At 49.9% G+C, this 26908-nt stretch overlaps 1 protein-coding gene across 2 annotated transcripts; it reads left to right on the top strand.

Annotated features, from left to right (window-relative positions):
* Nucleotides 1-441: 441 nt before the first annotated feature.
* Nucleotides 442-26311, top strand: TNFAIP3 (TNF alpha induced protein 3). Of its 2 annotated transcripts, none has more exons than XM_068116441.2 (10): nt 442-571; nt 10515-10658; nt 12307-12473; nt 12747-12934; nt 13072-13219; nt 13324-13497; nt 19820-19988; nt 23972-24711; nt 24798-24988; nt 25618-26311. In XM_068116441.2, the coding sequence occupies exons 1-10, from the start codon at nt 513-515 to the stop codon at nt 25843-25845; spliced, it is 2208 nt and encodes a 735-aa protein (XP_067972542.2). In that variant the 5' UTR covers nt 442-512; the 3' UTR covers nt 25846-26311. The 2 variants fall into 2 exon arrangements, with proteins under 2 accessions (XP_067972542.2, XP_067972541.2); XM_068116440.2 differs by having other exon boundaries at nt 10512-10658.
* The last annotated feature ends 597 nt before the right edge of the window (nt 26312-26908 follow it).

Below are 26908 nucleotides of genomic sequence, written 5' to 3'. Positions count from 1 at the left end.
ACCCCCCCCCCCCCACCCCTGGTCACTTGCTTGAACACCCCCCCCCCCTGGTCACATGCTTAAACACCCCTCCCCTCCCCCCCTGGTCACTTGCTTGAACACCCCTCCCCCCTGGTCACTTGCTTGAGCACCTCTCCTCCTCCCCTCCCTTAGTCCTCTGCTTGACCCTAGACTTTATAACGCGAGCGCGAAGTTCTTTATAATTTTAAAAGGATTATATTATTTATTATATGATTATTAATCTCTAATTATTGATTGTTGACCCCATAAAGTAATTTGTTCTCATTTAACTTGTGGATAAATGAACATGATGATTAATGGTACCAGTGAGGGGGTGGCCCGAATGCGAGAGCCGGAGGCGGAGCCTCGGGGGATTCCCAGCTCGTGAATTCGGGACTTTCCAGAGAGTGACCACGCCCCCTCCGCCGCCCAACTCCGCCCCCCGGGCCCCGATCGGGTGATTTTCTCAACTTGGTAAATATAGTCAAAAGAAACGCGGTTGTGTGAAGGACATGGCGAGTGCGAGGCTTGAATTGACTGTGCTTGGTGTGAACATCGCCGGAGACTCTGGGTGAGCGACTCGTACCTTCCTCGATCCGTGCAAGACCCCGCCCCAATGGGGCGGTTAACGTGGACCGTTGGTAAACCCGGCGGGCGGTTAACGTGGACCCTTGGGAAACCCGTCGGGCGCGTCGTCTCCAGTCGTTTGTGCCATTGTCATCTTTGAAGTTTTCATTAACAAGTCGCCGTCACTTTGCTGGTGCTTCTGGTTTCAGGCGGTGTATGTTTTGTCTCGGTTGTTCGGTTATAACGTTGGAGTGCAGACGATCCACGTACGTTCACGTCTTGTCTGCGGAAACGTGAAAATAGCGTCACTTTGAGTGTCCATAACTCGTTTAATGTCGCATTAATTTCGCGAGAATGGTCTTCGTTGTGGTGAGAAATGAGAGGCGAGTAAATGAGCTTCGTGCTGGTATGTATAATCTGGAAATCTGTGGCATTTAACAGCAGCGACGTGCGTACATGTGTTGTCTACAGTGTACACGAAGCAACGTGCGTACTTGTGTTGTGTGCACGAAGCGACGTGCGTACTTGTGTTGTGTGCATGAAGCGACGTGCGTACCCATGTTGTGTACACGTAGCGACGTGTGTACCTGTGTTGTGTACACGAAGCGACGTGCGTGCCCATGTTGTGTACACGAAGCGACGTGCGTACCCATGTTGTGTGCATGAAGCGACGTGCGTACCTGTGTTGTGTGCACGACGCGACGTGCGTACTTGTGTTGTGTACACGAAGCGACGTGCGTACCTGTGTTGTGTACACGAAGTGTGGATTTTTGTTTGTACAAAGAACGGCTCCATTGGCGGATATGTAGCGGTTACCGGACACAATTCTCTTGTACCGGCCGGTGACGTAATCAGCGGGCGGTCACTCGGGTTGCATACCATGCCCCGTTGAGAGGCGTGGCTTACTGTTTGAATTTGAAAGATATATTGCCGCTCGGCGTAACGTTTTTCAGTGCATTCGTGCCGAGCTCGGAATAAACAGCTCTGTGGAACTCAGCTCGTTGTCGTGTCCATATTGTTGGAGTTCGACGTGGGAGCACAGCTCTACATTGGTGACCCCTTTTAAGAACACGGCAATGGAGTCGACCGTTGCTTTGAAGCTTCCTGGCTTCTGGGAATCGCACGCGGCTGTCTGGTTTGCCCAAGCGGAGTCCCAGTTCGCTCTGCGGCACATCACGGCTGACGAGACTCGCTTCCACCACGTGGTCTCCGCGCTAAACGCCGCCACCGCCTCCCGGGTCTTGAGCCTTCTACGGAGCCCGCTGGCCGACGACAAGTATGACGCACTCAAACGACTACTCCTCGGTACGTTTGACCTCGCTGAGGCCGAACGTGCGCGACAGCTGCTCGATCTGCCTGAGCTCGGCGAGGCTCGACCATCCGAGCGCATGGACCACATGCTCTCCCTGCTCGGCGAACACCGCCCAGATTTCCTCTTTCGCGAGCTGTTTCTCTGACAGCTACCCGGGCAGGTACGCTTAGCTTTGGCTAACTCGGCAATCGAAGACCCTCGCGCCCTGGCTAAGGAAGCCGACAAATTTTTCTCGGCCGGCGGTACTTTGAAGTGGCCGCCTGGAAACCTGGCCCGGCCGAGGCGACGCCCCCGCCACGACCGGCGCTGCCACCGGCCGATTCAGCGCCCCTTGTGGCCGCCATGACACCCCGTCGGCCGCACTCGCCACGACCGGCGCCGCAGCCACCACCGGGGCGGACCGTGTGTTACTACCACGCCAGGTTCGGGCAGAAGGCCAGAACGTGTTGCCCACCGTGCACTTTCGGCGGGTCGGGAAACGACCAGGCCAGCGCTCGCTTCCTGCCATGAGCGTCAGCCATTCCGGCAACCTTTTGTTCATCACGGACACTGCATCCGGGCGGCGTTTCCTGTGCGATACGGGAGCGCAGGTGAGTTATACCCGCCTCGGGGCAGGACAAGCAGGCCGCGCTTTGCGGCCCCGCCTTGGTCGCCGCAAACGGCTCCTCTATCCGCACCTTCGGTTCACGCAGCGTCATACTCTGCTTCGGGGGCCAGCGTTTCAAGTGGGATTTCGTCACAGCGACTGTGCCCATGGCTTTGTTGGGTGCGGATTTTCTTTGCGCCCACGGACTTTTGGTTGATGTAAAACACCGTCGGCTCGTCAACGCGGAGACCTTCAGCTCTCTCGCTTGTTCATTGAGCGGCTCCGCACCGACCAGGCTAGCCTGCGTGCTCCCGGCCGCGGACGACTTCACCCGCCTCCTCGCTGAGTTCCCCGCCCTCACGCTGCCGACGTTTTCGACCGTCGCCGTCAAACACGGCGTCGAACACCACATTCCGACCACTGGTCCACCGGTCTACGCCAGGGCTCGTCGCCTCGACCCTGCCAAACTCGCCGTGGCCAAGGCGGAATTCGACGCGCTGGAGCGGTTGGGCATTGTGCGGCGCTCGAACAGCGCGTGGGCCTCGCCCTGCACATAGTACCCAAACCGGGTGGCGGATGGCGACCGTACGGCGATTTATCGCCGCCTCAACGACGCCACCACCCCCGACCGGTACCCGATACCGCATATCCAGGACTTTTCTGCCCGTTTGGCAAGGCGAGTGATCTTCTCCAAGGTCGACCTTATTCGGGGCTACCACCAGGTACCTGTCCGGCCGGCCGACGTTCCGAAGATGGCTGTAATTACACCTTTTGGCCTCTTCGAGTTCCTCCGCATGCCGTTCGGCCTTAAGAACGCGGCCCAGGCCTTCCAGCGGCTGATGGACAGTGTGCTGCGCGATCTCACCTTTCTGTTCGTCTACCTGGATGACATTCTCATCGCCAGCACCTCCCGGGCGGAGCACCTCCTTCACCTGCGCACGCTTTTTGAGCGCCTCAGCCAGCACGGCCTCATCATTAACCCGGCGAAATGCCAGTTTGGCGTGGCTGCCTTCGACTTCCTGGGACACCGCATCATGAAGCGCGGGGCCGTTCCGCTGCCGACCAAGGTGGAGGCCGTTAAAGGTTTCCCGCGCCCCCGCTCCATCAAGGCCCTGCAAGAGTTTTTGGGTATGGTAAACTTCTACCACTGGTTCGTGCCTCGCGCCGCCCAACTCATGCGGCCCTGTACGAGGCCCTTAGGGGTAAGCCGGCCAAGCACGACATCGCCTGGACTGAGGAGATGGACGGGGCGTTCACGGTCGCTAAGCTGGCCCTCGCCAATGCCACCATGCTGGCGCACCCGGCGCTCGACGCACCCATCACCCTTACCACGGACGCTTCCAACTACGTGGTGGGCGCCGTACACGAGCAGTGGGTTAACGGGGCTTGGCAACCGCTGGCCTTCTTCAGCCGGCTGCTCCGCCCTAACGAGCGCAAATACAGCACGTTCGACCGCGAGCTCCTCGGCCTTTACCTGGCGGTTCGCCACTTCCGCCACCTTTTAGAGGGCCGCCCATTCACGGCGTTTGTGGACCACAAACCCCTGGTCTTCGCCATGGCCAAGGTCTCAGATCCGTGGTCGGCTCATCAGCAGCGCCACCTCTCCACCGTGTCCGAATTCACGACGGACATCCGGCACCTCGTGGGCAAGGAAAATGCTGTGGCCGATGGCCTCTCCCGGTCCGTCGTGGGCGCCGTCCACCTCAGCGTGGATTACGCCCGCATGGCGGCCGACCAGGTCTCCGACCCCGCGGTGCAAGCCCTCCGGACAGCAGACACGGGCCTGCGGTTGACCGACGTCCCCTTCAAGGACACAGGCACAGTTCTCCTGTGCGACGTTTCCCTCGGCCAACTTCGTCCCATTGTGCCCACTGGATGGCAACGGCTCGTTTTTGACGCCATCCACGGCCTTTCCCACCTGGGCCGGAAAGCGTCGCAGAAGCTCGTGGCAGCGAAATTCGTCTGGCACGGGCTCCGGAAGGACGTCCGCGACTGGGCCAATGCCTGTGTCGCCTGCCAGCGTGCGAAGGTCCACCGGCACACCCAGGCCTCATTGGCACCATTCGACGTGCCTGCGCGGCGTTTCGACCACGTCAATGTGGACCTGGTGGGACCCCTTCCCCCCTCGCGGGGCTTCACCCATCTCCTGACGATGGTGGACAGGACCACCAGGTGGCCGGAGGCCGTCCCGCTGACGTCAACGACGTCCGCCGACGTGGCGCAGGCCTTCATCGGCACCTGGGTTGCCCGTTTTGGCGCCCCCTCCAACATCTCCTCTGACAGAGGCCCACAGTTCACCTCTAAGCTTTGGGGTGCGGTCGCTCAGGCCTTGGGAGTCAAACTTCACCGCACCACTGCCTACCACCCCCAGGCCAACGGCTTGTGCGAGAGGTTTCACCGCTCAATGAAGGCCGCTCTCAGGACCAGCCTCCAGGATGACGGTTGGGCTGACAGGCTCCCGTGGGTGCTATTGGGCCTCCGGACGGCCCCTAAAGAAGACCTCCAGGCTTCTACCGCCGAGCTTGTCTACGGCCAACCACTGCGCGTGCCGGGGGAGCTCATCCCCGACGCCACCGGCCCCTGGTCCGCGGCTCGCCAACGCTCAGTCCTCCAGGAGGCCGCCAGGAGATTTGCCCCGGTGCCCACGTCTCACCATGGCTGTCCGCAGCCCCATGTCCCCCCAGCGCTACGCACAGCGGAGTGCGTTTTTGTGCGCCACGACGCGCACCGGGGACCACTCCGGCCACCGTACGATGCGCCTTTTCGGGTCTTGAGGAGGGGCGACAAGTCGTTCGTCGTCGACATTGGCGGCAAACCGGACCATATCTCCGTGGACCGCCTCAAGTCGGCCCATTTGGACCTCGACCAATCTCCACGTTTGGCCCTTCCTCCACGGCGGGGCTGTCCCCCGTCGACCAAGCCCCACGCCCGACCATCCGCCGCCAAGCCGCCTCCCACCCCCACACGAATCGCCAGGGGTCGTTTCGGCCCGGTCATTAAGGCCCCCCACAAACTGACTCTCCCTGTACAAGTGAATTCTGGGGGGGCGCATGTAGCGGTTACCGGACACAATTCTCTTGTACCGGCCGGTGACGTAATCAGCGGGCGGTCACTCGGGTTGCATACCACGCCCCGTTGAGAGGCGTGGCTTACTGTTTGAATTTGAAAGATGTATTGCCGCTCGGCGTGACGTTTTTCAGTGCATTCGTGCCGCGCTCGGAATAAACAGCTCAGTGAAAATCAGCTCGTTGTCGCGTCCATTTTGTTTGAGTTCGACGTGAGAGCACAGCTCTACAGGTACTCTGTTTTGTTCACTATCGAGTTTGTTGTGTTATGTCGGGAATCCAGTTTGTTTAAACTCATACCTGTAATAGTATGATGGTTGGACTCGTATAGGCACATACCAGTTTGATGTTTGGACTCGTATAGGCACATACCAGTTTGGTGTTTGGACCCATATCGGCACATACCAGTTTGGTGTTTTCACTTGTATAGGCACATACCAGTTTGGCGTTTTCACTCTTACAGGCACATACCAGTTTGGTGTTTGGACTTATATAGGCACATACTAGTTTGGTGTTTGGACTCTTATAGGCACATACCAGTTTGGTGTTTGGACTCTTATAGGCACATACCAGTTTGGTGTTTGGACTCTTATAGGCACATACAGTTTGGTGTTTGGACCCATATCGGCACATACCAGTTTGGTGTTTGGACTTGTATGGGATTGGGCACATACCAGTTTGGTGGTGATTTGATTTTGAAAATGATGAAGAATGTTGTTGTCACTGTTTAAATTTCTCTTTTTTTTTTTTAAATGATCCCTTCGGTCCCATTTCAGCGTCGATGAAATATGTTTAACCTTCAAACCCAAACTTCTCCCCATCAAACTACTATCGGGTGATGTGCATCCCACGTTGGGTTCAAATCGTCACCGAGATGTGCTTGGTGGATTAATTGAGTCATCATGTGACGCCAGATTGCGACCACGTGACGTCGGTGGATGTGGTGCTTGGGAATGTTTATAAAGCGATCACGATTTTATCGCTTTCTGGTGGATCGACCACAAGCACCTTGAGTCGTCTGATTGACTCGGGGATGGCAATTGATAAGCGTCCCCTGTAGTTAAGGATGTAATTGTGAGGAAGGACATCTTGGAATTGCGTGAGGGGAGGGGGTGTTTTCTCACTGGCACAGGGTACATGCATGTTATTGGATGAATGCATGTATTGTTGGGTGGAGGGGAGTGGGGGTGGGGATGGAGGTGGTTGAACTACCATTATGGTGTTTGGACTCATATAGGCACATACCAGTTTGGTGGTGATTTGATTTTGAAAATGATGAAGAATGTTGTTGTCACTGTTTAAGTTTCTCTTTTTTTTTTTTAAAGACCATCCTTCGGTCCCATTTCAGCGTCGATGGAACACTCTGGACATGCTGCTTCTGCTGTCTCAACAATGGATGGAGGTCCTCAATGCCAAACCGGAAATTAGAGCTGTCTCCCTTGACATATCACGTGCCTTTGATACGGTCTGGCACCGAGCTCTGCTCACCAAACTCTCCTCCTATGGTATCCATGGAAATCTCCACGCATGGCTGGTGGACTTCCTCTCTAGTCATCGTCAACGTGTGGCCCTGAATGGGTTTCTCTCATCTCCCCTTCCTGTTCAGGCTGGAGTTCCCCAAGGTAGTGTTCTGGCCCCTGTGCTTTTTCTGGTCTTCATCCATGATCTCTCCGACTCTCTTGAAATTCCTCTCTATCACTTTGCTGATGACTCCACTCTCTGCCGCTCCATTCCTCATCCCTCAGATCGGGAGTCTGCAGCCTCCGCACTCTCTGCAGACCTGGACAAAAACACAGACTGGTCAAACAAGTGGAACATGTCTTTCAATCCTGACAAATCTCACACTCTTACGATGTCTCTCCGAAAAGACCGACTGGAAAACCCTCCCATCTACTTTCTCAACAATCCTCTCCAAGAAGTTCTGTCGCTCAAGCTTTTGGGTCTCACTATCTGCCATGATCTTTCCTGGGAAAACCACATTTCAAATCTGGCCTCCAAAGCCAGTCGCTGACTGGGCATCCTCCGTCGTGCGAAGTCCTTCCTTGTGTTACGGATTTGTCACTTCCATTGTGGTGGTTTTCATCCACTGTAAACATTTTTGATTCCATGTACTATTGTTGTTGTCGTTTGAGGGAGACAGACATTGCTATTTTCAAAAGGTAAAAAAGTTAATGTTTTAAATGAAACCGGAACCGGACGACGACGAAGAGGACGAAGAGGAAGAGAAGGCTGAGCGAGTGAGTCGGACAAGAAAGCCGAGTTGCTTCGAGGTCCTGAGCGAACGTTGGCGAACGAAGGTCACGTGTGAACTTCGGGTTTCCCGGGAAAGGGATTCCTGCGACAGAGTTGTTATCGCTGTGACAGATCAACCTGCGTGTCAGGTTTTGCGGTCAATTCCGAAGAGAATCGTTGGAGTGCCGTTACGCCACGAGAACGGGCTGTCGGCCATTTTGACTCACGCGCTTTGCGCATCATTCAAGGTTTTTCGCCTCACTTTAATCACTGACACCACATTCAGACGTGGATCTGGTGTGCGCGTGTAGCGTGGCTTTTAAGTGGGAAATCTGCGGTTCGCCGATTTGGAGCCGTGGAACGTCCATACCCGAGGGTGTGATTTCCTAGTCGTCTTGAGGGCGCCTTTGCGCAGCTTTGGCAGCGGGACTGTGACTGTCGTCCGAACGGGATTCTGGTCTCGATTAGACATCATTCTGACGATCGCTGGAGCGGATCGATTTTGGCTTGAAACCGGAAACAACTTTGGCTTGAAGCCGGGAATAGAGACATTGGGAATGTTCTTCTTTTCGCTCACTTGGAGCACAGTGAGTTATATTGTACGAACCTGATGGTACCATCATAGGAAATATATATTGGTTGTACAATTGATTACTATTGTTTTTGTGTTGTTATTCTTGTGTGACCTTAATACAATATTTGTTTGTTGGTAACAATTGGTGTGGTTTCACCATTGATCTTTGACACAGAATAACACATCTTTCTGCCGTGTCTCCTCTCGGGGCTCGGAGGTACACCGTGACCGGGATTTGGGGAGGAGCACGTAACACTTGGCACACCTGATGTCCTCACCACATACAAGGCTTACATCCGCAGCTCAATGGAATACTGTTCTCCCCTCTGGGCCAGTGCACCTGCCTCTCACCGAGCTCGGCTTTACGCTGTTGAAACCAAAGCTTTCAGAATCATTGGAATCTCCTGCGATGAAGCTAACTCCGAGGGCCTTTCACTCACTCACCGCAGGCATAGTCAGGTTCACTATGTTAACAAATATAATTTCGTTCAAAATTTTGGTAGATTAGCAAAACTATACATTTTTGGAATATTCAGAGCATGAGGAATCCAAAAATTAATGTTTTCATTTGCATAGACACCTTTGCTAAAATGACTCAGGACAGTGATGAAGATAGTCAGGTTCACTATGTTAACAAATATAATTTCTTTCAAAATTTTGGGATTAGCAAACCTGTACATTTTTGGAATCTTCAGAGCATGGAGAATCTGAAAATCAATGTTGGCATTTGCACAGACACCTGCATGGCCGCCATTTTGGATTTTGAAAATGGCCGCCATAAAATACATATTTTGCGCGATCTCGGCTTCTAGTCAACCTAGAGACTTAATTAAATATGCTAATCCTATGTTTTCTGGGTCAAGGAATCCAATAAAGGCCTCAAAATAGTGCTCAGGATTATAGAAAAGCAACAAACAAAGGTAATTGAAAACCATTGTCTTTATATTTGTGATATAACTGTATTACATAATACATGATATTGCAAGTCCTTTGAAGTTATAGGTTGTTATAGGAAGTTATAGGTAGTATCAGATTGAACTATAAGTCCTATACACAGGATCTACGAGGTCTATACCGTTCAGGAATATGCTTTTACAGATCTTCATCACTGTCCTGAGTGTCATTTTCGCAAAGGTGTCTACGCAAATGTAAACATTAATTTTTGGATTCCTCATGCTCTGAATATTCCAAAAATGTATAGTTTTGCTAATCTACCAAAATTTTGAACGAAAAAACATAGTGAACCTGACTAGCAGGTTGGTGGTCTTTCTGTCTTCTACCGACTCCTCTCCGGCCTTGCTCCCCCAGCTCTGTCTGGGCTCTGTCCCCCAAATATTCCTACAGGTCGCACAAGATCTGCCTGCAACCCTCTGGTTAAACTGCCAAAATCAAGACTCTCTGCTCTCCTTCACTCCTTCATTCCTCTTTTCTCCCGCCTCTGGAACAAACTCCCTCACTCTCTTCAATCGCACTCCTCCCTCCATGTCTTTAAAACAGCTGTTTACCACCATCTCTCGTCTTCCCCCATCCAAAACCTTGATCTTTTCTACCCCCGCTAATTTTCACCCCAGATCCACTTTTTTGAAATACCAACTTCTTTCCTGGAAGTCCTTGCAGTGTCGTGTTTTATACTTCTCCCAACCCCCCCTCCCCCCTTCCCACGCTTCCTCCCCCCAAGCCCTCTCCCTCCCACAGATCTCCCGATGTCCCTGCTCTCAAATGTTGTGTTTGTGTGCTTCCCCTTCTCTCCCCATCTTGTCTACCGCTCCCCTTATTATATACTTTGTGTGTCTGTTTGATTTTTTTTGTGTGATAAATGTTAGCTTTCACGAGCCGCGATTCTGTATACAAAAAAAATAAAAATAAAAAATAACTGGAACTGGCATGTTTTTGGAGGGAGAAAACTAGCATAGAGTGGGGAAGGAGGACGGGAATATCATGGGAATGTGTGTTCTGGGGAGGCTGTACTGGGACTGGGACTGGCATGTCATGGGAGAGGGACAGGAATGTCATGCGGACTGTGTGTTCTGGGGAGGGGGTGTGGTTGAACTGGAACTGGTGTGTCAGAGGTGGAAAACCAGTATCGGGTGGGGAAAACAGGAATGTCATCCTTTGTTTCTGATGCACATTGTTCTCACCCCCCTTTACATACCTCCTCACCTATCTCTTCCCCAGTAGTGATGGAGATGCCATATTCCTCTCACTGCCGCAGTCCCTGGATGAAGCAAATCTTCTTAAAGCTTCAAAACTGCGTGATTCCATTGCTACAGACTTGGTCTCCACTCAACCGGCGGGTGGGACCTGGGCGGCCCCACATCTCCAGTGAGTGGACACCTGATGAATTACATGGCCCACATGGCCCACAATGTGTTATGGATGTCGATATTTGCTGCTCTTTTGTAGGGCAACGTGCAAAGGGATTGAGAGTTTGTTTATATTGTACTCGTTTTTGTGTTACCTTTCGACGTGCATACAAATCCCACAATCCCACGGTTATCCTCTTGACCGTTCCTGGTTATCCTCTTGACCGTTCCTGGTTATCCTCCTGACAAGTTCCCGGTTATCCTCCTGACAGTTATCCTGACACACACACACACACACACACACACACACACACACACACACACACACACACACACACACACACACACACACACACACACACACCCGGTTATCCTATTGACCGGTTCCCGGTTATCCTATTGACCGGTTATCCTCTTGACCTTTTCCCGGTTATCCTCTTGACCTTTTCCCGGTTATCCTCTTGACCGGTTCCCGGTTATCCTATTGACCGGTTATCCTATTGACCTGTTCCCGGTTATCCTCTTGACCTTTTCCCGGTTATCCTCTTGACCGGTTCCCGGTTATCCTCTTGACCGGTTCCCGGTTATCCTCTTGACTGGTTCCCGGTTATCCTCTTGACCGTCTGAATTGATGTCACGTTTTCTGAAGGACAACTTGATGGTGTTTTGATTGTACCATGTGCCCAAAAGTTGTAGTCCAACTCACGGTCACGAAGGTGTTTATTTTTGTGGGAAAATGATCAACCCAACTGTTTGAGTGAACCTGTTTAAACTCATTACCATGGACACTCACCTTCACAAGCAAGAAGGGTTAATCAGGCTCCTCAAACCGTTTTACAGATATATACCCGGGAATAGAAGGGTTTGTAAAATCGAGGATTTCCAATGGTAACAGTGAGAGCAATGTCACGTGTGTGCTGGTAAAGTACTGCACCATGGTGATTCCAAATGGAACACCGAGTGGGCAGTTTGTGGTTTGCGAGTTAAAACATCGAGACGAGGACTATCTTATGGAGATTTGATCTTCCAACAAACTTTGTTTTTTGAGGGTTTTGGTTAAAATTTGAGGAATTGCAAACATCTCCACATGCATGCGCACACACAACCGCACACATATGCACACACTCGTGCACACATACGCATACACACAACCGCACACTCATGCACACACACCCGCCCACGCATGCACACACACCCACACACGCATGCACACACACCCACCCACGTATGCACACACACACACACACACACACACACACACGCATACACACCCACACACGCATGTGCACACCCACCCACGTATGCACACATGCATGCACATACACACTCGCACATGCATGCACACACCCACCCACGTATGCATGCACACACACCCGCCCATGTATGCACACACGCATGCACACACACATGCACACGCATGCACACACACATGCACACATGCATGCACACACACACATGCACACACACCCGCCCATGTATGCACACACACATGCACACACACCTGCACACGTATGCACACACACATGCACACGTATGCACACACGCATGCACACACACCCGCTCACGTATGCACACACGCATGCATGCGCACACACCCGCACACATATGCACACATGATACACTCACTGTATTTGCCCCCCCCCCCCCCCCCCACCCCCTCTGGTCAGGACTTTGCATCGCCACAGTCTGGTCCTGTATGATCCGATCTCCCAGGCCTCTCAATGGCGCGGTGTTAGCAGGTTGCTTGACAATGGTATGCTCGAAGAACTCCGTGGCCGTGGTCTGGTTAACTGGAGCCAGAGTGGGACACTTCTCTATGCCCTGCGCACACCTGGTATGCTCCTAGCATTGCACACCAATCGGCACGTAGTTGTACGGTTTGTTCCATTTCCATTCAACTAACTGATTAGGATGACCGAGTCGAGCATTTTCCTCCAATCACAATGCACGATGGATGACTTGTTGGATTTTTACCTGGTGGTTGATTTGGCGGAGGGGCGTCATTTTGAGCATGCATCCCTAGATTAAACAACCTTTGGTTTTGTAATATGGTATTTTAAACGTCAATTGTCTCCTTATTAAGAATGGTCTGGACCGTCCGGTGCAGGTGATGGCAACTGCTTGCTGCACGCTCTGTCATTGGTGCTGTGGGGGGTTGATGACCGTGACCTGACGCTGCGTACGGCACTTCATGATGTTCTGAGGCAGCGACAAGTACCTGCTGACCTTTTCTGCCGCTGGCAGAGAGAGCGTAACCTGGCCGATGTGGGAACCGGCCTGAAGTACACCTCTCAGGTATGTTGCCCCTGGACCTCATAATTGGAATGAACGTTTTAGGGTTACATCGTCATCCGCTGGTTTATAGGAAATCCATTATTGATGTGCAAGGTCGTCGGACTTTGGGTAAGGTAAATCTGCTTTGGGTCTGTCAGGACTGGGAGGCCGAGTGGAGGCGTGTGGTGCTTGCGGCGCGTCCTTGTGAGGTACCTGGAAACGAAGGTTTGCGCTATGAGTGCCTCGAGGAGCTGCACATTTTTGTGATGGCAAACGTGCTGCGCAGGCCCATCGTCGTTTTGGCAGGTTCGAGATGATGATGATGATGTAATAAGCAAACCATCAAAAACCCTATCAAAATGGATTGATCCACTTGATCGTAACTCCAAACCCTCCGTCCTCCCCTGTAGACCAGGTGATGAGGACCCTTTGGAGCGCCAGCTCGCTCGCTCCGCTGCACGTTCACGGTGTGTACCTGCCGCTGTATTGGCCTGCGCAGCAAGCATTCCATCATGCCATCTTTCTGGGATATAGTGACGGCCATTTTGTGCCTCTGGTGCCGTCACGTGACCCAGATGCTACGGGTGAGTCGTTGTTCCTTCAGGAGGGGTGTTTTGATGACCTATGTGAACAGATCATTGAAATCTAGAAAGGTCTGAATGATCAGCAAACTCCTGTGTCAACGGCATTGTTGTCAAATTGTGTTTTGATCGAACCATGTGCTTCTTCTAATTTTTGCTTTAAAATTTTTATCAAATTGCGTCTTTATAAACCTGCCAACTCACCTCTGCCATCACCGCAATGGGATCTTTGGGAGATTTGCCAGGATCACTATTCCAAGCCAACAATGTCGGGCCAAGGAAAAAACAAAACCTCAATGAGAACGGCACTCTGCTAGGCTGAACGGTTTTGTATCCCACTGATAGGCCGGATCCGGATCAGGACCTGAACCAAAATCGAATTGGCGTATTCGTGTCCCGACGACAACCGTTGACTACCTGCTGGTGCGTAGGCGAGATAGGGGACACCTCCGGGGCACAAAGGTGATCCCGGGGGAGGAGGCTGTTTCACAGCACCACTTGGTTGTCTGCGACATAAGGGTGAAAGGTGCGAGGAGAGCTCGGCGGGTGAAGTACCAAACGAAAATGAAGGTGTGGAGGTTGAAAGAGGTGACAGTGAGGGAGGCATTCAAAGAGAGGCTGAGTATGGTAAAGGATGATGTGGTTGAGCTTGAAAGTGGTTGGATGTCAATGAAAGATAGTTTGTTGGGAGCCGTTGGTGAGGTATGTGGATGGACAAAAGGACCACCGAGGCACTCGGAAACATGGTGGTGGAATGATGAAGTTGGAAAGAAGATTGACGAGAAGAGGAAGAAGTTCAAGGAGTGGCAGAAGGCGAAGGGTACGGGGGCAGAAAAGGCAGAGCATGAAAGTTACAAGGCAGCCAAGAAGGCTGCAAAGGAAGAGGTAGCAAAGGCGCAGGAGGCATGCAGGAAAATGTTCGGAGAACGCTTGGATTCGGAAGAGGGTCAGAGAGCGGTATTCAGGATTGCAAAGCAGAGAGCAAAAGAGGTGTGATGTGATGGGGGTGAGTTGCTTGAAGGATGAAGTGGGACAAATCGTTGTCAGATGGAATTGAAGGAAGATGGAAGAGATATATGGAAATACTGTTGAATGCAGAGAATGAATGGGCTGGCAATATAGAGAGTAACCCAGTTTTAGGACCGGCAGAGAAGATAACCGAGAAGGAAGTTGAGGAAGCGATAAAAGCAATGAAGAGTAGAAAAGCGTGAGGGCCGACGGGAGTTGTGGGAGATATGTTGAAGGCAGCGGGAAATTGGGGTGTGAAGAGAATGACAGAGATCTGCAATCTGGTGGTGAAAGAAGGCCGCATTCCAGTGAATTGGGAACTGAGTACCCTCGTCCCTCTATACAAGGGGAAAGGTGATCCTCTGGAGTGTGGCTCGTATCGAGCGATAAAGTTATTGGAGCATGGAATGAAGGTATTGGAAAGGGTGGTGGAGAGGAGGATAAGGAAGAAAGTGAAGATTGACGAAATGCAGTTTGGATTTATGCCAGGAAGAGGAACGACAGACGTGCTTTTTATTGTGAGGCAGTTGCAGGAGAAGTATATGGAGAAGAGGAAGAAGTTGTCTCTTGGGTTTGTTGATCTGGAGAAAGCAATCGATAGGGTTCCACGTGAAGTAGTGACATGGGCGTTGAGGAAGTTAGGAGTTTAGGAATGGTTGATCAGAGTAGTGATGGCAATGTACAAAAGAGTGCGCACAGCTGTCGGGACGAAGGACGGGAACAGTGGTGAGTTTGAGGTGAAGGTGGGAGTGCATCAGGGGTCGGTACTAAGTCCACTACTATTTGTAGCTGTGATGGAGGTGCTGGCTCAGAATGTAAAGGAGGGTTTACCGTGGGAGTTGTTGTATGCAGATGATCTGGTGTTGATTGCAGAAAGTATGAATGGACTGAAGGAGAAGATGAACAAGTGGAAGGAATGTATGGAGACAAAAGGTCTGAAGGTGAATATCGGAAAGACGAAGGTGATGGCAAGTGGTAAAGCATGTGGTGAGGTGGAAAGAACTGGGAAGTGGCCGTGTGCTGTGTGCAGGAAGGGTGTCGGAGTGAATTCCATTCAATGTCCAATGTGTGCTGAGTGGGTTGATCAAAAATGTAGTGGTCTGAGAGGGTCATTAACCAGTGTGACAGCTACATTCAAATGGAAGGTGTGCACAGAAGGAGCTGCAGATGGAGGAAATGTTGAGTTGGATCTTGGAGACGGCGTGAAGCTGGAAGGTGTGAAAACATTTTGCTACCTCAGAGACATGCTGAATGGAGAAGGTGGATCAGACTCGGCAACGGTTGCTCGAGTGAGATGTGCATGGAAGAAGTTTCGGGAACTGAGTGGCGTGCTGACGAGGAGCAGCAACGAATGCTGGAAAGGGTGGAAATGTGAATGGTTCGGTGGATGTGTGGAGTATCGTTGAGAGAGAGAGGAAGACAAATGATGAATTGCGAAAGATGATGGGAATAGAGTCTGTGATTGATGCTGTGAAGAGAAACAGGTTGAGATGGTTTGGTCATGTGTTGAGGAAGGATGAAAGTGACTGGTTGAGAAGAGTGATGGAAATGAATGTCGAAGGAAGTAGAGGACGGGGAAGACCGAGAAAGACTTGGCTAAAGATGGTCGAAGAAGAAATGTGGGCAAGGGGGTTAACAAGGGGAGATGCAGAAAATAGGGCAAAATGGAGAACATTGTCATGGGGACCGCAAGGCTAACCCCCGCTCTTGCAGGGAAAATGGCCTTAAAATGCCTGTTGTTGTTGTTGTTGTTGTATTCGTGTCACCCACCACCCACGTACCCTGTCCACCAGGTTTCGTAAGAATTCATCCCTAACTTTTTGGATATCCTGCTTATAGACAAACACTTCACCTCCATCCAACTTCAGATGTTAGGCCACAGATATAATGATGTTAGGCCATGTGATTTGACGCAGCTTGACAAACGTGCCCCGTCGTACCCCCAGTAGATGGTTCCATGCCCCCATAATCGACAAATAACGTTTTTTTATTGGACGAATGAGCCCCTTAACGGTTAATGGGTTAAAACCTTGCTGGTGTAGATTCTACACACCTGCAGTTTGCTATGTCGGCCAGAATTCTCCTGCTATTTGAGTGACAAATCCCGCAATGAGCCATAAACACCCGACAATGAGGCCTTCTCTGCATTATTGAAGGTCGTCAATTTGCCAAAGACACGTGACCACAGCCAAACCTCGGCTCGCCTTGGGTAACTTGGGCCATGGAGGGATTTGAGTCTTTCAACGTGCAATCGTCGCAGTGCTCCCAAATCACGACGCGTCCTCCACAGTTATGGACTGAACTTACTTGGCATCTCGTCCAAAACTAGAACTGCACTCGGTGGAGGGCATACCTCCGCCAGGCTAAACGGTCTATGTTGTGTATCCCACTGATGGGCCGAATCTGGATTCGGACCGATAGCAAAATCTAATTGACTTGTTCTTTTCACCTAACCAACTCGTCCAGCTAGTTTTGTCATAATCCGTCCACAACTTTTTGAAATAGCATGTTATGTATCTTTTTTAGCCCTATCTCTCCATCGAGAAGAATCGCTTAAAAATTCAACAATTCTTGGATCCGGATCCGGATCTTCACCAAAATCTAATAAATTTGGCCTTGTCTCACATCCAACCTGTCGAACAAATTTCGTCCAAATCGGTCCATAACTTTGAGATATCCTGCTCACAGACAAACAGACAGGGTGAAAACATAACCTCCGTCTACCTCTGGTGGCGGCAGTAACCAGAAACAAGGGAATGAAGTAAAAAAAATATATTCCAGGTGTCGAAAGGAACTGGATTCCTGAGGGCGTGTCACGAGGTTTCGGCAAACGCCGTCGAGATTGGAACCGAGAGCTTATCGATGAGTGTGTAGGAGTGCGTGGTGTCTGCCGTCCTTGTACTTAGACATTGTACCCTTTTTATTTTGCCTTCTCATAGTTCTGTGAGTAAGGGCAGAAGCGGTGGGCTCCGGACACTGCAACCAAATCCCATAATAGGCAATGTACTTGGCAACAAAAGTCCCAAACCGCAAAAGGAAACGAGACTAGTAGGCTTGCAGGAAGTGGTCTTGAGCGCCTGAGCCACGAGTGTCTGCATCCTCACTCATGCCACCTCTTCTCGGGGCTTTTAAAAACGAGTATTTTTAAAACTCTACACCAAAACGTACAAATTTTCTTCATCAGATAATTCCGTGAATATTTTGTGACCTTTGCCATTTTTGTTTTAGTCTGGAATTTTTTTTCAAACTGGACTATTTTTAAATTCCGCAATATTCTATAGGATCGAAACATGGAGTTTTTTCTTTAGTTTTTTTTTTTTTTTTTTGTATACAAGATCGAGGTTAGTGTAAGAGCTAACATTGATCACAAAAAGACAAACCGACACATAAAACATGTGATAAGGGGAGCGGTAGACGAGATGGGGAGAGAGAGGAAGCACACAAGTACAACATTTGAGAACAGGGACATCGGGAGATCTGTGGGAGGGAGAGGTCTTGGGGGTAGGAGGCATGGGAAGGGGGTGGGTGGGGGGGAGGGGGGGAAGGTTAAAAAAAAAAAACATGGACACTGCTAAGACGTCCAGGAAAGAAGTTGGTATTTCAAAAAAGTGGATCTGGGGTGAATTAACAGGGGTAGAAAAGATCAATGTTTGAGATGTAAGAGATGGTGGTGAACAGCTGTTTTAAAGATCTGGAGGGAGGAGTGGGATTGAAGAGAGTGAGGGAGTTTGTTCCAGAGGTGGGAGAATAGAGGAATGAAAGAGTGAAGGTGAGCAGAGAGTCTTGATTTTGGCAGTTTAACCATAAGAGGGTTGCAGGCAGATCTTGTGCGACCTGTAGGAATATTTGGGGGACAGAGCACAGAGAGAGCTGGGGGGAGCAAGGCCGGAGAGGAGTCGGTAGAAGACAGAAAGACCACCAACCTGCCTGCGGTGAGTAAGTGAGAGGCTCTCACAATCAGCTTCATCGCGGGAGATTCCAATGATTCTGAAAGCTTTGGTTTCAACAGCGTGAAGACGAGCTAGGTGTGAGGCAGGAGCACCAGCCCAGAGGGGAGAGCAGTATTCCATTGAGCTGCGGATGAAAGCCTTGTATGTGGTGAGGAGCTCAGGTGTGCCAAGGAAGGACTTCGCACGACGGAGGATGCCCAGTCGGCGACTGGCTTTGGAGGCCAGATTTGAAATGTGGTTTTCCCAGGAAAGATCATGGCAAATAGTGAGACCCAAAATCTGGAGTGACAGAACTTCTTGGAGAGGATTATTCAGAAAGTGGATGGGAGGGTTGTCCAGTCGGGCTTTTCGGAGAGACATAGTAAGAGTGTGAGATTTCTCGTTGATAAAGTTTAAAATACGAGATCACTTCCATACAATCAGATGGAACAGCCAGCTTAATGTTCTTGATGCACAAATTCCGGGTTCTCGGGCCACAAGGAATGTGGATATGTTATCGTGGGAATAGTTTGGTGACCTGGATTGTATTTGAGACACGTGTATACGTGCCGTAAAAGTTAAATATACCTTTCCTGTCGCATGACTGCCAATATTTATTTATTTATTTATTTTTTGTTTGTTTCTTTGAGAAAAAGGAAACTTCAGCTTCAACGAATCAATCCATAACTTTTGAGAACGTTTGTTTTATGATTTCACAAGATTGTGATGAACATTCCAAAAGTTCCATCAATACATTAATTCTATCAACGCAAGTTCTGTACACTGCCTTGTTTGTCCTACAAGTTATTCACTCGGAGTAGAGGCCTGTTTCCCTTTGTAACTCTGCACAACGATTGGCGATACCGACCTGTACCCACGATGAAACGAAGAAACCAAACGTCCCATGTGTCCAATTTGTTATGAAACATGTTTTTCTTTGTATGCTACAAGTGCTGACCTATGACACTACATCCGGGGCAAATGCTAACGTCTGTCTCTCTGTCTCTCTCTCTCTCTCTCTCTCTCTCTCTCTCTCTCTCTCTCTCTCTCTCTCTCTCTCTCTCTCTCTCGCTCTCTCTCTCTCTCTCTCTCTGTCTCTGTCTCTGTCTCTGTCTCTGTCTCTATCTCTCTCTCTGTGTCTCTCTCTCTGTGTCTCTCTCTCTCTCTGTGTCTCTCTCTCTCTCTGTGTCTCTCTCTCTCTCTGTGTCTCTGTCTCTCTGTCTCTCTGTCTCTCTGTCTCTCTCTGTGTCTCTGTCTCTCTCTCTCACTCTCTCACTCTCTCACTCACCAGAATTAGGACAGCTCAAACATGAAGAGAATAGACAATCCTGACAGTGCGCCATGTCTTTCCAGCTGTGTACTTAACGTGTTCCCATTTGTTTGCATAGAGGACAGCGTGGTACGGTGGTCTGCACCACTGTCCAACAGCCGTGGAAATCCATTGCCTGTTCGGATGCTCATGGCATCCGAGGAGGGCCAAGCCAGTGAGATTCAACAACGCTACGTCAGCACAGTGACCACCACCGATTCCGATAGACGCGTCATCACACTGGCCAGGTAAGGAAACTGCTCACCTTTTGGTTTCACAGTTCAACCCTACATTCGCTTGTATGACATGGGTTTGAAAGGTTTGCTGTGGGGTGTGGTAGAGTGGGGTAGAGTGTGGGGTGGAGGTTAATCCAGATCCTAAGATGCGATTGCTCTGTTCCGTTTTCTTCATGTCGACATCTCCTGCCCCTAATTCATGACGTTTGTCTAACAATATCCTCTGTCTATAACAAATGTTTGTCCGGTGGATCTTGTTTGTTATGTGTTTTGTGATTATTATTATAGGTTTTTGAAAACTTTTCGATACACCATGATCACGAGTTTAGTGCATCGACCTGTGATCGTCGGCTGCACAACCTCAGGGGTGTTGCTGCTTTCGGGAAATCCGCTCGATCTCCCCACGTGATTAATAATGATTTGGATTGGATTGTCTGAACCCAAAAAAAGACAAAACCCAAAGATGATTGTAACTGCTGTTCTCCATTCCATCACTCGGTCACACCAGCTTTCTTGGTAAAGGGTCGCGGTCTTCATCCCGCCTGGCGGCACGACGGTGGGAATTTCCCTGCACCCGAAGACAACGTTCCAGCGTAACGAGGATAGATGTGGTTTGTGAAATTTGCCATATTAAATGGCTATTTCTGAGTCTGAGAGGTCGACAGTTCAAATCCTAACCAAGTCATTCCAAAGATGGTATGTGCTGCCTCAGCTGAGCTGACTGACGCTCAGCAATTAAAGGATAAGAGCATGCACAGAGAAGCATTGGGTGGCATCCATGAGGATGAGGAAATTCCCCAATTGCCCGGCTGAGTACGCAGAGAAAAGTGATGTCATAAAGATGGCATCACCAGTTGTGTGTGTGTGTGTGTGTGTGTGTGTGTGTGTGTGTGTGTGTGTGTGTGTGTGTGTGTGTGTGTGTGTGTGTGTGTGTGTGTGTGTGTGTGTGTGTGTGTGTGTGTGTGTGTGTGTGTGTGTGTGTGTGTGTTTGTCTGTCACTCTCTTCCTGCCTGTCCAGCTCTGTGCGATCATCTCATCATCTCATCTGCTCTAAGCTTGGAGGCTGGTGTCCTTAAGGATTGTGTGGGATTGAGCCTCTCCTACTTTTATACGTCGTGGCCTCTTTTGAAAACTTGCTATCACTTTTCAAGATGCCTCCATCTGTGCTGGAATGTCCTCCACACCATTGACAGCCACATCCTTGTCCACCATATGTAAAAAAAAATTAATAATAATGAATGAGCTGGTTAATTACCTGGATTATGTCATCCATGGTGTCTTGGTCCAAGACATTCACTGTGTTTAATAAAAACCATACGACTCGTCATCCAATCGATCTACTTCTGCAATGAACCGCAAACAGAAATGCAGTCTTTGGAGCTCATTGGACTAACAATCTGCCATGATCGTTTGTGGACTGATCATATATCCAAGCTGGCTTTAAGTGAAGGGAGATGTCTTGGAATACTCTGCATCTCACTCATTATTTTGCTGCGTTCAGTTCAGCAATGTATACAACGCCTTCATTTGCGGTGCCACCTGGCTCTCCTTTGTTGGCTGTCGAAAAGGTGGTGCCACCTGGCTCTCCTCTGTTTGCTGTATACAAGGTGGTGCCACCTGGCTCTCCTTTGTTGGCTATATACAAGGTGGTGCCACATGGCTCTATTCTGTTGCTGTGTAAAAGGTGGTGCCACATGGCTCTATTCTGTTGCTGTGTAAAAGGTGGTGCCACATGGCTCTCCTCTGTTTGCTGTATACAAGGTGGTGCCACCTGGCTCTCCTTTGTTGGCTGTGTAAAAGGTGGTGTCACCTGGCTCTCCTTTGTTGGCTGTGTAAAAGGTGGTGTCACCTGGCTCTCCTTTGTTGGCTGTCTAAAAGGTGGTGCCACCTGGCTCTCCTTTGTTGGCTGTTGTAACGGGGTCCTCCCCTTACCTCTGGTCTCGGTAGACCTCCGAACCCCGAGAGGGTCCCCGGCAGAAAGATGTGTTATCCTTGGTTGAAATCAAGCAAATAATGAAACCCTCAATGGAACCAGCAAATGAAACGGTCAAATCAATAATGCAACCACACCAGGTTATGAACAAACAATAATATATTAGAAATCACACAAAAAGAGCCATACAACAATGGGGGCAATCACCCCTACTATCAAATCTTACGATGATAACCTTATCAAGCCCCTTAACCCCAAACTCACGGCACCTCCCCAATGTCTCTGCACCCCTCCAAGGCAAAGTCCCAATATCTCTGTGCGCTCCCGCGATCGGGGAGTCAAGGCCCGATCAAAGTCAATTGAGGCGTAGGCGATCGAGGCGACCCCGAGGTCACGTTGTTCAGCACCCAGCAATACAGCGGTGGAAAGGAACCTCAAAGACGCGCTCCGACATACACGTTTGCGGTCCAATCCGCGAGCCTCCGTATAATTCTGAAGTGCCCTTTCTTGCACAGCCGTCCCCAGCAAACTACCGGGGAATAATGCCCAGCCGAAACGACCAAAACCGGTTCACTGCAGGTTGCTCGCGTGGCGAAGATGGCGGATGGCTTTCACTCGAACCCGGGCTTTGAGGCCAGGATCCTCCGGAACCTCAATGAGGATACCCGACGACACAGGCTCCACGCACTCCGGCGATATCTCTTATCGCCCGAACTTCCCTTCAAGGACGCAAAGTTCACTCACACTACGTCGACCGCTCGGTCCGGAGTTTCAACAACCACGTCTCTTCACGATCTCCTACCGCCCCTTCCTCCTCGCTCCACCTCTTCCGGTCACGATCCGGATTTCCGGCCACATTTTACCAGGAGCGCTTTAAAATCTTTTAACTATAATAATCCTTTCCCTTCAACCACAATCACCAGAATACTTCGAACCAACAACAATAATCATAACAACAATCATTAGGGCCGAATCCGTAACACTGTGTAAAAGGTGGTGCCACCTGGCTGTCCTTTGTTGGCTGTCTAAAAGGTGGTGCCACCTGGCTCTCCTTTGTTGGCTGTCTAAAAGGTGGTGCCACCCGGCTCTCCTTTGTTGGCTGTCTAAAAGGTGGTGCCACTTGGCTCTATTCTGTTGGCTGTCTAAAAGGTGGTGCCACTTGGCTCTATTCTGTTGGCTGTCTAAAAGGTGGTGCCACCTGGCTCTATTCTGTTGGCTGTCTAAAAGGTGGTGCCACCTGGCTCTATTCTGTTGGCTGTCTAAAAGGTGGTGCCACCTGGCTCTTCTGTTGGCTGTCTAAAAGGTGGTGCCACTTGGCTCTATTCTGTTGGCTGTCTAAAAGGTGGTGCCACTTGGCTCTATTCTATCGATTAAATACAAGGCGGTGCCACATGGCTCTATTATGTTGGATGTTGCCACCAGCTCTCATATTGTGGTCCTGAAAAGGATGGAATCCTCGACCCTTTGGGTAATTGGAGTCACTTGGCGGGGGGCTGCTCTACCTCTACCATTGCAGACACACTGGTTGCTTTCCAGGTTTTTATGACCTCTCACCTGGTCTTGCTCCTCTGTCAGACACTCATCCCTCTCGAGCCTCACCAGGTTGTGGTCGCTAAGCTAGCAATCCATCCTTCATTGCCATTCCCAGATATTGGTCAACCTCTCACCGCAACTCTTTTATCCTCATCTTCTACTGATTGTGGAATCACCTCTTTGTGCCCATCTAGTTGTGTTCTTCCTCCACTCCTTTAACATTGAGCTTTCACCATCCAGTGATGTGCTCTATTCCTATTCGTGATCGTTCCTATTCTAACTTTTGTTGACTCATTCCCTCTGCCATGTATGTTCCTGTTCTTGTTGCCAATTTGTTTGTTCTTTGCCCAAATTTTCCATCTTCTGGCTGCCATTTCTCCTCTCGACCACTGATGTCGGATTCTAACCCCCTCTGTTGCCCTCTCTTCAATGAACCTTGACCTCTGTAAAGTAAAATATTTCACAAGTGTAATAACAAAGGTTTACCTCGCTGCCCAATTGACCTGCATCTGTCTCTCTCTCTCTCCAGGTTGGGACGACCCTCACAGCCAGATGGTCTTGATCTTGCCCGAGACTTCTATGAGTTAGTTAAGCATGCCATTCGCCGACGTCCGCCCACTACAGCCAACGGACTGGTCTCTGGTCATACACCTTCACCAACTATAAAAGGTAACTTGCGGGAAAACCCGAGCTCCTCTCAAGAAACTGTGGTCCCTTTCATGTCGGCACTTGTCGATCTTTGCATGACACCGGGCTGCCCATACAACCGCTCTACAAGAACTGGCTCTTATTGCCACGAATGCTTTGGGCGGCACCATGCCAAGGGTGAGCCTTTGGCTCTGTCACCGTCCAGTGAGGAAAGTTCCCTTGCTCTTAAGTGTCGAACACCTGCATGCCCATTCACGGCAGAAACCGATGGCTTCTGCTCGTTGTGCATGCGACGCCAAGCTTCCGCAAAACCCCGTCTCTCGTTGCAACCCAATTTCATCGTTGCTGCGTCACAACAGCCGGCAATTCCAACTGCTTCCGTTCCTCAGCGGCCTCGAGTTTGCATCATGCCAGATTGTAAGGCCCTTGGTGAGGCTTCCTTGAGAGGGTTATGCCACAATTGCTTCCAGACCCAAAATATTGACACATCCAAGGAACCTCATGATGTCGCTTCCGCCAATCTGCTGAGATGCTGTCGCCAGGCTGGTTGTCCGTACTTTGGCACAGAGGACAAGGAGGGCTACTGCACACTTTGCTTTATGAACTTCCTGGTTAATATTGGTAAGTTTTGTTTGCTAGGCTAGTTGTACTATCTTGCTTGCTTTGTATTTCACTGTCAATCTTACACTTTGTAATTTTACCTTTAGCCGATCAGTCACTTCAGGCGAGAGGTGGCTCCGATCGGCAAGCCTCGACCCAGCCGCACGTTCTGCCACGTACGGTCCCGCCTGCCGCCTGCCCGGAGTCTGGAAGGAGTTGCCGTAACACATATTGTGGGCGAGAAGGAATCGCTCACCTGCATGGTTTATGTGCTCAATGCGAATCGACACCACTGAATGTGAGTATAATTAGTGTGAGGTCCAACTTGTACGACGCAGGCGCAACCAGGAAGTCTATTCGTAGAAATTTATCTTCAAATGAGAAACTCGTCATTTTTTTGTTTCCGCATTAAACAATTAAATAATTTAAATTATTTGTGCAGCGATGAATGAGTCTGTGAAGCCATAAATGAAAGTTTTCCATTTACCACTGTCATGGATTATTTTCTCTTTGGAAATGTCTGAAGGCATTAAGGAAAGTTGTAACTTTTCCCTACATCCTGTGATGGATGCTGTGAAGAGGAACAGGTTGAGATGGTTTGGTCATGTGTTGAGGAAGGATGAAAGTGACTGGTTGAGAAGAGTGATGGAAATGAATGTAGAAGGAAGTAGAGGATGGGGAAGACCGAGAAAGACTTGGCTAAAGATGGTGGAAGAAGAAATGCGGGCAAGGGGGTGAACAAGGGGAGATGCAGAAAATAGGGCAAAATGGAGAAGATTGTCATGGAGACCGCAAGGCTAACCCCCGCTCTAGCAGGGAAAATGGCCTTAAAATGTCTTGTTGTTGTTGTTGTAGTAGTAACTTTTCGCTCCATCATAAATGTTTCCTTTTTCTTATTCCCTTCCTTTCCCATGTATGACATCCCAGACCACAACGGTGGAGACCTCTTCCGTGTTGCAACCGTCGGCGCATCAAAGCCCGACGACCGTTCGTCGATCCGCCTCGGTAGAGGTTCAGGCCAAAAGCGGCGCTCAGGCCAAGGGTAACACCACGCGAGAGCGCTGCCAAGCTCCTGGATGCGAACATTTTGGGAATGCTAATTGCAGTGGCTACTGCAACGAATGCTTTGTCATGATGCATCGCTACGGGAGATGATTTTCCTCCTTCTTCGAGGTCCCGCTTCTCCACCGCTTTCCGGCTGTGGCATAGCGACCGGGAGGCCGATAACATTCGGGAATGAGGTTTTTCAGTGTAGAGAACGATACATCGTACGCCATTTAACACTAACATTACGGGTCTGTGTGGGGAAAAATAAACAACGCCAAGTTTTGTAATTGCGAAGTCGCAGACCACATGGATCATGGGCTCATCAAACTTGTGCTCCTACCTTTTATTGACCGAGTTTAGTTGTGTGAAGGTTCAGGTTTATTTGGGTTTTACCTTTTCAGGTGGATATTGATGCTAGATGTTGCAAACCGTGATGCAAGTGGAAAAAGAAAAAACCTTCAATCTCTTTCACATCAAATTGGTTTCTACCCCTAATTTAAAACTTTTTATCCTTGGTGGTTTGGAGGCGAGTGGTGCGCAGTTGTAATAAATAAAACAAAGTTGGGAAGGATGACATGTTTTGTTGTTGTTTTTTTGTTTTAAGAGATGGGAAGTGATGAGAACAGGACTTGTATCGTCGTTTTGTGGTGTTTTTTGGCTTACAAATTGTTCAAAATAATATTTGATCCTTTTGAGCTATTTTATCATTGGCAGATACACTGCTTTTTTTTTTCTTTTTTTTTGTATACTGAATCGAGGCTCGTAAAGAGCTAACATTTATTTCACAAACAAATCAACCAGACAAACAAAATATACAAAAAGAGGGAGCGGAAGACAAGATGGGGAGAGATGGGGAAGCACACAAACACAACATCCGAGAGCAGGGAGATGCGTGGAAGGGAGAGGGCCCGGGGTGAGGAGGCGTGGGAAGGGGGGGCGGGGGGGGGGGAGGGAGAAGTATAAAACACAAGAACACCAAGGACTTCCAGGACAGAAGTTGGTATTTCAAAAAAGTGGAATTGGGGTGAAATTAGCAGGGGTAGAAAAGATCAAGGTTTTGGATGGGGGAAGATAAGAGATGGTGGTGAACAGCTGTTTTAAAGACCTGGAGGGTGGAGTGGGATTGAAGAGAGTGAGGGAGTTTGTTCCAGAGGCGGGAGAAAAGAGGAAT

This window comes from Myxine glutinosa, chromosome 5 (genome assembly GCF_964187855.1).
Source record: "Myxine glutinosa chromosome 5, kmMyxGlut1.1, whole genome shotgun sequence".
Taxonomy (NCBI): domain Eukaryota; kingdom Metazoa; phylum Chordata; class Myxini; order Myxiniformes; family Myxinidae; genus Myxine; species Myxine glutinosa.
Note: the sequence above shows the minus strand (reverse complement) of the source record. Positions and strands in the feature narration are given on the sequence as shown.

What these genes read in the sequence shown, in the direction of transcription:
- TNFAIP3 (XM_068116440.2), top strand. Translation starts at nt 513, where the DNA reads ATGGCGAGTGCGAGGCTTGAATTGACTGTGCTTGGTGTGAACATCGCC. An exon ending in TGGGCGGCCCCACATCTCCA is followed by an intron (nt 10,659 to 12,306) that starts GTGAGTGGACAC and finishes CCCTCTGGTCAG; the next exon opens with GACTTTGCATCGCCACAGTC. An exon ending in GCCCATCGTCGTTTTGGCAG is followed by an intron (nt 13,220 to 13,323) that starts GTTCGAGATGAT and finishes CCTCCCCTGTAG; the next exon opens with ACCAGGTGATGAGGACCCTT.